Genomic DNA, 12195 nt, shown 5'->3' with positions numbered 1-12195 from the left:
GAGCTTAGGCTGGGTCAGAAACCTAAAAAAAAAAAAAAAGTTGATTGCCAAAATCCAAACTATAGGACACTTGATTGCGTTTATTGTATGTTTCTTATTCTATTGTCATTTTAGGTTATGTTTTTCTTTTTTCTTTACTTTTTAGTTTGCTTATAATAAATCATTAAAACGTATTTAAAACCCAGAGTTATCTTGCAAACGACAGTCTAAGTTGTCTTCATATCTGAAAGACACTAAAAATGACTTTTTTATGTAGACATAGATGGTTTACAATAATGGGAAATATGACGAAACGATATATTATTATATTATATATATGACGTGTGATGTTTTAACTTCTAAGTATCATGATAACTAGAATGGCATTAAAAGTTTATATTTAATTTTGGATGATAACTAGAATGGCATAAAAAGTCTATACTTAATATTGGTGCATATGTTTTATACAAATATATCTGTCGTTTTTTAATAGGACACAGAAAAGCATCAATTTATGCTCATTTGGTTTAAAATTTTACGTTTCGTGATCTGGACAACAGTATCATATACCTTTTTATGAAAATTCTAATTTATAGACTTTCAGTAAAACTACCAACACCCCCACTTCAATGAAAAAGAGCATTTAATTTTTAAAAACGCTCGGCACAAACATACAATAGAAACTCAAGAAAAGACAAAAATACAAAGCAAAACGCAAAAAAAGCATATAAAGAAAGAATTAGGTGTTTATTTTTTCTGTTTGTTCCCATTTCACACAAGTGAAATTATTGATTTTCTTGACACATTGGTATCATTAAACGTTGTTGGGTGTGTTCCCCGGGGGCGTAGCAGCAGAGCGTACGCGGCGACCGCCCTCGGACTTGGCGTTCTCGGCAAACCGGAGACTTCCTTGATGCATGTTCTTCTGTTTCTCCTGCTCATTCCACTCGGAAGCATAATAGTGCTCCTCCGTACCTTTGATTGGATCCTTGGAAGGAGGCAAGAACATGCTTCCCCACTGAGGAAAGTGGATAAAGGCTACAGGCAACGTGCAAGCAGCTATCATCACTCCCATCCACGTTAGCCCTTCTTCAGTTGTGAACGTTGAGGTCGAGAAGAAGATGAGCTGTGTGAGTCCTGACCCAAAGTTTCCTCCAGCCCCAGTTAAACCCGAGATGATGCCAAGGGCTCGCCGGGAGACAAAGGGAACGATTGCAAAGGTGGCTCCGCAAGCGGCCTGTGCACCTAAAGAGAAGAGGATCATGGCTACAATGGCAGTGACGAGGGTGTTGGCGCGGCCAAGCCACACACAGAAGAGACCACCGGCCGTTTGAATGATCCACAACGCCCACAACCTTCCTCTCATCCCGAAGTATTTGGCTGCAATGTCAGATGCATAGCCTCCTGCTGGACGAGCGAAGAAGTTGGCCATTCCGAAAGATGCTGCTATAATTCCGGCTGTATGGAGCTTCATGTGAAACCTGAAAAATTCATGTAAACATATGTTTAGTCTTTGTTATTCGTAAGTGCTATATTTAAAAGTTTTTCTTCTATTTTCAACAGATATAGCTAGATAACAAAGTAACAAACCTGTCAAAGAAGTACTCGGCGATAACATTATCAGTGGTCAACTCAACTCCCATGGAGTATCCATAGAGAAGAACGAAGATCCAAGTCCTGTAGTTTGTGACGGCATACCACAAAATCTACACCATTTATACAAAATCAGTTAGAATTTTGATCCACCTATAAATTGTTATGACATGTATATCATAAATATATAGATAGATAGACAAGTACCTTTCCGAATTTGTCTTTGGCAACTTCTCCCTTTTTCTCCAAGGCACTTCGGTTTCCATCTGGCAGATCTTGACCTAGCGTGAGCACAAAGAAACCCATGATGATGTGCAACCAACCGGGAACAAAGAAGGCTATTCTCCAGGCAGTGAAAGCTGTGGAGCCACAACGCCTTATGATTTCATAGACAACCGGCATGAGCAACTGCGTTATGCCACCGCCCATGTTTCCCCATCCGGCGGCTGTCCCATTTACCAGACCGATGATCTTACTATTGAACATAGTGCTCATCCAGTACTGACAAGACACAAATGTCGCCAGGCAGAAACCAATCATGAACCTCACGGTTATGAACCCTGCGGCTCCGTCCACGAAGCTCATCGAGAACACCGTTGGCGCAGAAAGCATCACAAGGAAGGCACAGGCGTAACGAGGACCCAAGAGATCACACACGGCTCCCATAACCAGCCTAGAGAAGATACTCCCCGAGACGGACGCAACTCCGGCGTTTCCGATGTCTTGTTTTGTTAGGTTTAGGTTCTCCCGGATGATGGGGACAAGTGGTGCAGCCGCGAATGTCGAGACAAAACACGTGGAGAAAGAGACCCACGAGAGGTGGAACGTTCTCATGTGAGGATTTGCGAAGGAGAAGAGCTTGAAAACTGTTGCCTTATGCTCCGTGTCCACCGGCAGGTCGAACTTGGCTGTCTTGTCGGTTGAGACAATCGGTGAAGCCACCGAGAAAGCAAAACTTTGTTCTCTACCGGTTACTCCATGCATGGAGCTTCCTGGCTCACCTGTAGAATCACCCATTTTTAATTAGAAGTCCCTTTACAAGTTTGTTATTTGATTCAAGTTTATTGATCGATATGTTTGGATATTTCACCAGGGGTTATATAGGATTCCTAGCGTTGACAATTTCACAAAAGCATTCTTTGGAGATTCTCAACGGTTACCCTAACAAATAATCTACTTTTTTATTATAATTTTTTTTGTGACGATCAACAATTTAAAAGTATTCTTTAGAGGAATCTATTGCATCTTCCTAATCTCTCGCTAATCCCAAAGGTTGCCTATATTCTCCAATGACAACTCTACCCTTCTCTACTCTTCTGGTTCGTAAGTCTCTCTAGGTATACTATTTATCATTTTTTCTTTTGTTAAATCAAAAACTTTCAGACCTTCAATGCCTACAATTTGTGATTTAGGAACGTAAAGTATCATGAGTAGTTGGAATTAAAAATTATAGAGCAGAAACCTAAAACCCGTTGTGGCTTTGGATCCATTAGCGCCCAAATCTATCAGATAATTTGGATTGTGTTACTTTGATATGGCAGTAAATTTCTTCGGTGTGATTTTATTTATTTATTTATAATAAGTGTTTTTTAGAGTTTATTTTTGTTTCATAAAATACGTTTTCAATGCAATACTGTATTTTAAACATTATTTTAACTCTATTATTACAGAGATAATATTACGAAGTGTTTATACTTTTGGAAAATGATAAATAATAATGTTTTGCTTAATCTATGTAAAAGCTTTTAAAACAACACATTAAGTCAATGTTTAATTTTTAAATCAAAACCACTTGCACTATGGGATTATGATATTTTCGTTAGATGATGCTAGTGTATTAGACTTAATACGTTTTCGGTTCTCACAATTCTTGAATCCTAACACTTTTTTTCTCTGAATATTACGTTTATTAATTTGACGGCTTTTGCTCCGGCCCAACAGGGATACCATTTAATCCTAACACTTTAATACGCATTGTGAATTTTAAGACACTCTAGTTTCTATGCCCGTGGACCACGCATGTTTTCACCAATGGTTTGTTCTCTAATTACTTGTCACTCGTTTCGCTGACTACTTTGTTTCAGTTTTGCATTCGATCTCAATTTTCTCATTTTTTTTTTTTGGAACAAGCAGAACCGGATCTGAGAATTTGGAGCTATAAACAATTTAAAAATATTTTTTTTTGTGATTTAAAGGCTGAAAAATTCGTAAATAATCAAAAAAAAATTTTGAGAACTATAAGCGAATGTTTCATCAGGCTGTCCTCAGATCCAGGAAACGAGCAAAGACTTGGTTTTATGCAAGTCTTTCTGTCGGGAAAGCCTCACTTATTCAACTGAAAAGGATCCAGCCACTCTATTCTCCTGATTAAATAGTAAAAACAATCTTTTATCGATTATTTTCTACGCCAATAATCTCTTTTCAACCAGCCCGCCCGATCATTGGCATCATGCTACTCGTTAAAATTTACATCTCTAATCACTTGAAACTCGAAAGTGATGTCAGTGTTTTTATATATTATGCAGTTAGACTAAAACCGTAATAATTTCTTAGGGGTATCGATGTCATTCTCTATATCGTGTAGCATCAAGGATAGGAATAACTATGATTTGATGAATAAACTAATAGCTGTACTCTCCCGGACGGTCGAATTTGCGACCTTAGCTGCATATTAGTTGTCTCTTAAGATTCAATACGATCGCTTATTCCTTCAACAAATTATATATCTTTGATATATTTCCATATATAATACTGCGAATATAAGTCCAAGCGCCCAACCTTATGATGATTTCCTTTTTTTAAAACGAAATGATGATTTTGGTCTGTTATAAGTTATAACTAGCCGTTAAAAAAAGGGTCAGTTATAAGTTAAACTTATAATATGTCAAGTACCTATCAGGTCCTTACATGTCCACACATATTACATATATACTTTACTAATAATTATAATGTTTAACCAAAAATATGTTGCAAGTACTTGTAGATGACAATTGACAAGGACCTAATATACGTGTAGATCAATTTATGTGCAGTAGTGTGCATGTATACTTGTATAAATTAATCTTGCTGACGTCTCCGCTGTTCCCTGTGTTGAGGTCTGTTGAGGTTTGAGAAAAGACAAAAATTCGGTGTCCAAATTTGAGAAGTCAACTTATATCGATGATATGCGATATACATAAGTAATGTGTGTACGATATTTTTTCAACTTGATCGTATTATTCAAATCACCAAAATAGGGTGAATAATATGAGTCAAAAATATCATTTAAAGTCTGGAAACGCCGGGGCAGATTTACAATCTTGGAACTTAATAATAATCCGATTTATTAGATTGGTTAGTTTATTGATACCACTTTAATCCAGTATTGTTTTATTTATCGAAGGTAAGGACAATGTGCTGTATAAAAATAAAATCCGTAATGACAACCTATGAGTTTTTATCAAAAATTTATAACCCTAACTATTAATAGTGTCGGTACAATGGAAAGAAGATTTGCATTCTCTTTCACCATATCTCCATTACCTCCTGGCTTCTCTCTGTGTATCTTCTCAATTCATTACCTCAAATTACATACATGATCGGCCCGAAGTGTTTCTTAGCCTGAAGCCAAAAAAAAAAAAAAACCATCAACACACCTCTTTTCGAAAAGAGGACAAAAATTGTAGGCTCAAGGTTTGAATTTAGTACCTTGAAGAATTTTAGATTGGACTAAACCACTACACCACAACCAGTTTCTCAAAATTGATGCCTTCAACCATGTTAATATATTTTGGTGCCTGAAACATATGTTTATTAGGCCTTAGTCTAGAACCGAACATGACTACATATTGTTATTTTTGTGTATATAGTTTATATATTCATCCACACATATGTTCTCAATTAACTATGTATATAAACGGTGTTTTTTTTGACAAAGGGTTTTCAATTAAAATTGCAAGGTAACTATTACAAGCTATGAGTTTTTCGGTCATACAGTTGCGAAAGAGTTAAAATGAAAAGCCATAAGTAAAAAACTTAGTCTAGATTAGGGAACTATCAAATAACCACATAGACGGTATATAAACGGTGTTTCTATATGGTATCAAAATTTATCGTTTCTTAAACTTGGACAGTCTTATGTGGCGTACACGGTCACAACGCCAAACGTTAGAGCACCAATGATGTATCATGAGAGCATGTACATTAGTGAATTCGGGTTCACCAGAATAGAATATTATTATTTTGTGGTTTTTAGTTTTTGGAAAAAGCTGTGTCAATTTCTAGGTTCTATTGGTGAACTTTATAATGGGGTTCATCAAAAAAAAAAAAAAAAAAAATATTGATGCAACAATAAAAAAAAGTGTCTTGAACCACATGAAATTCGAATTTGCAACAAAGATTTAGAAACTTTAAAATTAATGCAACATACACGACAAGATTAGCTTTTTTTATTAATTTGATTGTGCTACTTATTTCAATGTGTGACAATTTTACAAGCAGGCTTTTGAAACCAAAACAAGAGTAGAAATTGCCTTTCTCAAAACTTAAGTTACTTGTCTCCATCTTTCTTTAGTCGAACTCGTGATGAAAAAATTCCGATCATACAATATAACTTAAGACGACAAAACCGTTGCAGCCAAGAAGCAAAACTTATTGGCTCTGAGGTTCAATGTTTCCACTACTGATGCCTATACTAAATCATAAAGTGTGAACATTGTTTATATACAGATAACAATAAAACAGGTCATGTATTTAAGATAAAAACAACAAGATCTGCAACTATTCTCTCATTCTGCATCATTTAAATTCTCTCATTCTCAACTTAAACAGCACCACCGGCATTGTTCATGAAATGGGAAATCCATAGCTGTTAGATCAAGAATCGATTCAAGTTAAATTACAGTGAAACAGAGTCATACATACCTCATCTCAAGTGCTTGAAGTCAGTGGATCAGATGTTGTAATGCTTTTCTTCTCGATGTTATCAGGTTCATCGCCCAATCAGATTACAGCCATTACCGAGAGCAACTTCAAAGACTGAAACAAGAAACCATACAAAAATGTTCAGACTTTCTCAAGTCTTATAAACAAAACGTGAAGAGGAATAACAAGGTCAAGCTCTTCTCGAAACTGGTTGTTTCCCTTCTTCTTCCTCTTTTCTCTTCTTCTCCACTTCTGATCTGCTCTGGCGTTGCTCCTCCACAACCGTCGAGGTTTGCCACAACCATGACATTCTTGACTAGACCCACCAGTGGTCTCCACCACCTCCGTGACGTCTCGTTCTCACTCTTCTCCTTCTCCGTCATGAGACTAAAGAACACTCTCCTTTTCTCCTTCTCCTCCTTTTACTCCATGAAACACGATCAGTCTGCTTCTTCTCCTCACTTTTATTCTCTCCTTTCTCTCTCAGCGCCTCACGAGATTTCTCTTAACATACGAACAAGGTTGCCTCCTTCGTATAGATTCTGGGAATTAGCATAAATGGTATCAACACAGAGAGAACACCTTCAAGCTCGGATCAATAACAAAATCGCAGATAACACAACTTTACAAGCTTCTTTAATTATTCCAAAACGTGAATCATCACTGTAAAACTAACAGCAAGCTAACAAAACAGATCAATTGGCAAATAAATAAGCTGACTTTCGGTTGCAATGCTGACACAGAGAAAAGGGCAATGAAAACTGCGGTTCCATAAGTTGATTTTCTCATTTGAATTAGCTGTAACAAGAACCCAAAGATACTAAACTCAACACCAGAATCGAATAGCATGAATTCTGGAGCGATAGTTGGAAGGAAACAAAATCAAAAGATACTAAACTCAATACCAGAAAACATCTTATAACAGTTCCTCGATCGATTTCGTTCGTTTTCCCCAAAAGTTATAACAGTTTAACAAATTACAAAAGAAGAACAATTTAACAAATTACAAAGGAAGAACGATCACTACAAGAAAACACCTCATTTACAACGACCATATTCGTTGTAAATTCGTTGTAAATGAGTGTTTGCATCGATTTTACGACGAAAATCAAATCGTCGTGAATCGATCGTCGTAAATCAAATTTCGTCGTAAATTCGTTGTAATTAGCGACGATTTATATTCATCGCTAATTTACGACGATTTTACAACGATATTTAATATTTTTTTAATTTTTATTTTTAATTTTTTACAACGATTTTACAACGATTTTTATTATTTTTTTTTATTTTTACAACGATTTTACAACGATTTTTATTATTTTTATTATTTTTATTTATTTATTTTACGACGATTTTACAACGATTATTTTATTTTTGTAAAATTTTTCCGGCAATGGTGACTCCGGTGGTGATAGCTCCTCCGGCGGTGGTGGCTCCTCCGGCGGCGGTGGCTCTTCCTGCGCCGGTGGTCGCCGGTGGTCGCTGGTGGTCGCTGGTGGTCGCCGGTGGTCGCCGGTGGTGGTCACCGGTGGTCGCTGGTGGTGGTCGCCGGTGGTGGTCGCCGGTGATCGCAGTTGGTGATCCGTGGTGGCCGGTGGTTACTCGGATGATAGTGATACACTGATTGTTTAATAGTTATGAGTTGGTATATATATACTACAACAAAATTTCCAAAACTACCGATGTGGAACTTTGTATATTTTATGAAATCGTTGTAAAATCGTTGTAATTTACGACGATTTTACGACGATTTGATTTTTTTTTTAATAAAAAAAAATTAAAACAAAATTTTTAAAAAAATTTAAAATAAAAATTTTTTTAAAAAAAAATCGTCGTAAAATCGTCGTAAATTACAACGATTTTACGACGATTTGATTTTTTTCAATAAAAACAATTTTTTTAAAAAATTAAAAAAGAAAACAATTTTAAAATTTATTTTTTTTTAAATTATTAATTTCTAAAAACAAAATATCGTAGTAAAAACGTCGTAGATGGCGACGGTTTTACAACGATTTTATTTGCAACGAATTAACGACGATTGTGTGCCAAATCATCGTTAATTCGTCGTTAATTTGCGACGACAATAATTCGTTGTAAAAAAGTCGTTGCTAACTCTATCTTTTCTTGTAGTGGATTACTTTGATGATGGGAATAGATACTCGATGCTCGGATTACAACACCACCGGTAAATTTGACGGAATCTCCGATTGATTGAAAATCGTCGGGGAAGAGAAAGAGAGAAGAGAGTTGCGATGGGATGAAAATAAATTTTGTCCGAGAAAAAAAATTTGTCGCTCAAAATTACACAATATTTTTGCTCCAATTAGGTTTTTCCACGTGGTTAAGAGGCGAGGTCTTCAGAGTCTTCAGGATGAACCGGTTCATCCAATATAGCCCTTTTTTCTTTTATTTTTAATTGGTTTTGCCTATGAAACTGGTCCATGAACTTCAGGTAAACCCCTGATGGACATGGTCTGAGGGGTTCATAGGCTGGGTTCATCTATTATTTAGATTTAAAAAAAAAATCAAAAAGCCCATTTTTATGATGAACCATCTTTTAGAGAAGAATTTTTAGAACCCAGTTTTAATGGAGTTCATCAACGACGTGACAGTTTTCTATGGCAAGAGTTTTTTTTTTCTGCAACAATCTTTCTCTTCCCCCAAAACAGAAAACCCCTAGAGAGAATCACCATTAAAGAAGAAAATTTAATAAATTTTAAATTTTTCGTTCTTCAAAATTAAATGAATAAAAAATTAGAAATCAACCCTATAAAGAGTTCACCATTGAAGTTGCTCTTTAAGTGAATAAAAAATTCTTAGCTCCAATTTCCTCCCGCAGCACCAAACGAAATTGCCTCCAACATCTCTTGTCATATGCTCTTACTCCTCAATACAACGCATCTTTCTGTCTCTTGGATGGATAGCGGATCTATTCACCATGGGCGTATTCACCATATTACTTATGGGCTCAATAACTTTGCACTGCATGTTTGTTGTATATAAAAATTAAAAAAGACATCATTGAAGAACTTAGAGTTTATTTTAAAAGCGTCCACAAAACTTTTGCGGCAATATATGTGATCATGTGGGCATCGCTGCTAGCTTCTTGTGGATACTAGAAGATCCGATAAAACGCTTTGACTTTTTTCGTATCGCATAATTGTTGATTTTGAACATGACTTTCGAAACGTAAATAACAAATTCATCGTAGACACAGTTAAAAATTGCAAACTAATCAGCCCATCTAATCTTTGTATTCAGCTTCTTCACTAGCAATAAGAATATTTTCACTCGCCAATAAAATATAGGGTATCACCACAAACATACGACGACGTCGTTTGCAATTAATCCCCCAAGGGCCACTAGACACAAAACGTATTCGAGCAGGCCGAAACTCTTCCACTCTCCATTTGCAGTCACTCACTACACGCTGCTCTCGATCCGTTCATCGTATAAGCAGCTCTAGAGCGGTAAAAATCTCTCCTTTCACTTTTCTTCTCTCAAATATTTTCTGTGGCACGAATTGAGAAAATTGATAATTCCAAGGAAACGTAATGGGTTCATACTCGATAGCAAGTGCTATATCTCGAATTTCGCCTGTAATCCGCTTCGTCAAACCATATTCCCATGATTTTTCTTTCATCGCTTGCCCTTGCAACAGAATCCGGAGGCCAAAGGTTTACGTTTTGTGGAGATTCGATTTCTTGGATCCGACTTTGTGTGCTGTTTATTCATCTGGGTCTGTTCCTTTTTTTTTTGGTAGAGATTTGATCAGTTACGTGTGTTCTCTATGGCGTCGGAAGCGAAGGAATCACCAGCAAACAATCCTGGCTTGACAACGATTCGGGATGAGGCTACAAAGGGGTATATCATGCAGCAGACAGTAAGATTCCTCTGCTTCGATTAGCGATTTGGTTCACCATGATCCTTGTTTTCTGTATTGAAATCGAAATGTTACATATCTTGGGGCTATTAGGTACCTGTGAATGTTATCTTAAGGAAAACATTCGTGAGAAAACCCTAATTATCAGTCGAATTCACAATAATTAGACTGAGATGTCCAAAGAAGTGTTTTTTAAGATCTACTCCAAAAGCTTTGGATCAAGGATTATCTTGGTCTTAGTAGACTATATTCTTTGGTAGTTATGGATGAGAATATGATTATTTTCAGTGTAGCTTCCCTTTGAAAAGAAATATATGTATTGCATAAGTAGATAAATCTAAGTTATAAAGTTAAAGTCTTGTTGTCATTGGGTGTTGTAACATTCTTGTTACGTCTTTGTATAGATACTTTTTGTTTTTTTTTTCCTTCACTTCCACAATTGATATTGTTCCATTTTGCTATCTCTTTGTAACTCTCAGATGTTTCGGATCAAGGACCCTAAGGCTAGTCTTGACTTCTACTCACGTGTGCTTGGAATGTCGTAAGCTTTTTCACCTCTTGAATGCTCTTCTCTCCTAGGTTGCAACTGAAGTGCATATATGTTCTTTTGTTCCGTCAACATTAAGTCCCCAGGGCAGCATATAAGAATTCTTCTTTTCTCAAGGCTATTGGACTTTACATGTTCTATATTTTACAGATTGCTGAAGAGGCTGGATTTTTCTGAGATGAAATTTAGTTTGTACTTCCTGGGCTACGAGGTATGTGACCCTTGCTTAGTTTAACTCTTCGATAGGCTAGAGGAGATCTTACAAAAACAAAGTATGGAACTTTTGAAATTTGCAAAACCAAAGTATGGACTTTGATTAATTCACTATAGTACAGGATACTTCAACAGCTCCAACCGATCCAACTGAGAGAACGGTTTGGACCTTTGGTCGACCGGCAACAATTGAACTGACTCAGTAAGAAACAAATATTAATTCCTTACTTTCTCTCTCTTTTCTTGCATTGAACGTTCCTTACATATAAAATGCCTCTTTCAGCAACTGGGGTACAGAGAGTGATACCGAGTTTAGAGGGTATCATAATGGAAACTCCGAGCCTAAAGGATTTGGTAAAGTCTCTACCTCGTTACTCTCTATTTTTCGAAGTAATTAAATAGTTTCGGTAGGGTGAGCTATAAATTTAGGCTAGGATGTATATCATCAATATGGACCAGTTTATAAGCCTAAAGATGTGGCAATTCCTACAAGAGAAAACCCGTATATCGCTTATATTACTACAAATGTTAACTTTTTCTCGCCGATCTTGTCACAGGGCATATTGGAGTTACGGTTGATGATGTGCACAAGGCATGCGAGAGATTTGAACAATTGGGAGTAGAGTTTGTCAAGAAACCGAACGATGGTATTACATCTTGGATCTTGTAAATATGTGAATCTTTCCTTTTTGTGACTCTGTTTGGAAAATCTAGTTATAATCCTTTATCCGCCTCGCAGGAAAGATGAAGAATATAGCCTTCATTAAGGATCCTGATGGCTACTGGATCGAGATCTTTGATCTCAAGACTATCGGGACAACAACTGTAAACGCAGCTTGAGAGTGTTCTTGTGCTCATTCCACCTGAGTTTGCGTACAACTGAAGATATTTCCCGTCTCAACGAATAAGAAAGACAACATATTTTTCGTTATTAATGTGGTATGTTTCTTCATATGTACGATGAGCTAAGTTAAATAAATACTCGTCAATCTGAATCAGTTTGATGTCATGAATGATGTTTGAAATTGGTCTGTTTCCTGATATATTTGATAGTTGTTTGGTACAAAAATTAACTGAC

General features: G+C 36.4%; 2 protein-coding genes across 3 annotated transcripts; one reads left to right on the top strand and one right to left on the bottom strand.

Annotated features, from left to right (window-relative positions):
* Positions 1 to 604: 604 nt before the first annotated feature.
* Positions 605 to 2589, bottom strand: LOC18994063 (high-affinity nitrate transporter 2.1). Its single transcript, XM_006417666.2, has 3 exons — positions 1780 to 2589; positions 1570 to 1685; positions 605 to 1460 (listed from the first exon to the last, which is right to left on the bottom strand). The coding sequence occupies exons 1-3, from the start codon at positions 2587 to 2589 to the stop codon at positions 794 to 796; spliced, it is 1593 nt and encodes a 530-aa protein (XP_006417729.1). The 3' UTR covers positions 605 to 793.
* Positions 2590 to 9727: 7138 nt separating this feature from the next.
* LOC18994062 (lactoylglutathione lyase) lies at positions 9728 to 12180 on the top strand. 2 transcript variants are annotated; one of them, XM_006417664.2, is made up of 9 exons: positions 9866 to 9944; positions 10021 to 10151; positions 10238 to 10357; positions 10837 to 10898; positions 11055 to 11115; positions 11240 to 11319; positions 11401 to 11471; positions 11675 to 11764; positions 11857 to 12180. In XM_006417664.2, the coding sequence occupies exons 2-9, from the start codon at positions 10029 to 10031 to the stop codon at positions 11955 to 11957; spliced, it is 708 nt and encodes a 235-aa protein (XP_006417727.1). In that variant the 5' UTR covers positions 9866 to 9944; positions 10021 to 10028; the 3' UTR covers positions 11958 to 12180. The 2 variants fall into 2 exon arrangements, with proteins under 2 accessions (XP_006417726.1, XP_006417727.1); XM_006417663.2 differs by lacking the exon at positions 10021 to 10151 and having other exon boundaries at positions 9728 to 9944.
* Positions 12181 to 12195: the final 15 nt, after the last annotated feature.

The sequence above is a fragment of the Eutrema salsugineum genome, unplaced genomic scaffold (genome assembly GCF_000478725.1).
Source record: "Eutrema salsugineum unplaced genomic scaffold, Eutsalg1_0 scaffold_5, whole genome shotgun sequence".
In the NCBI taxonomy this organism is placed as follows: domain Eukaryota; kingdom Viridiplantae; phylum Streptophyta; class Magnoliopsida; order Brassicales; family Brassicaceae; genus Eutrema; species Eutrema salsugineum.
The sequence above is the reverse complement of the archived record's forward strand: the minus strand, read 5'-3'. Positions and strand labels throughout refer to the sequence as shown.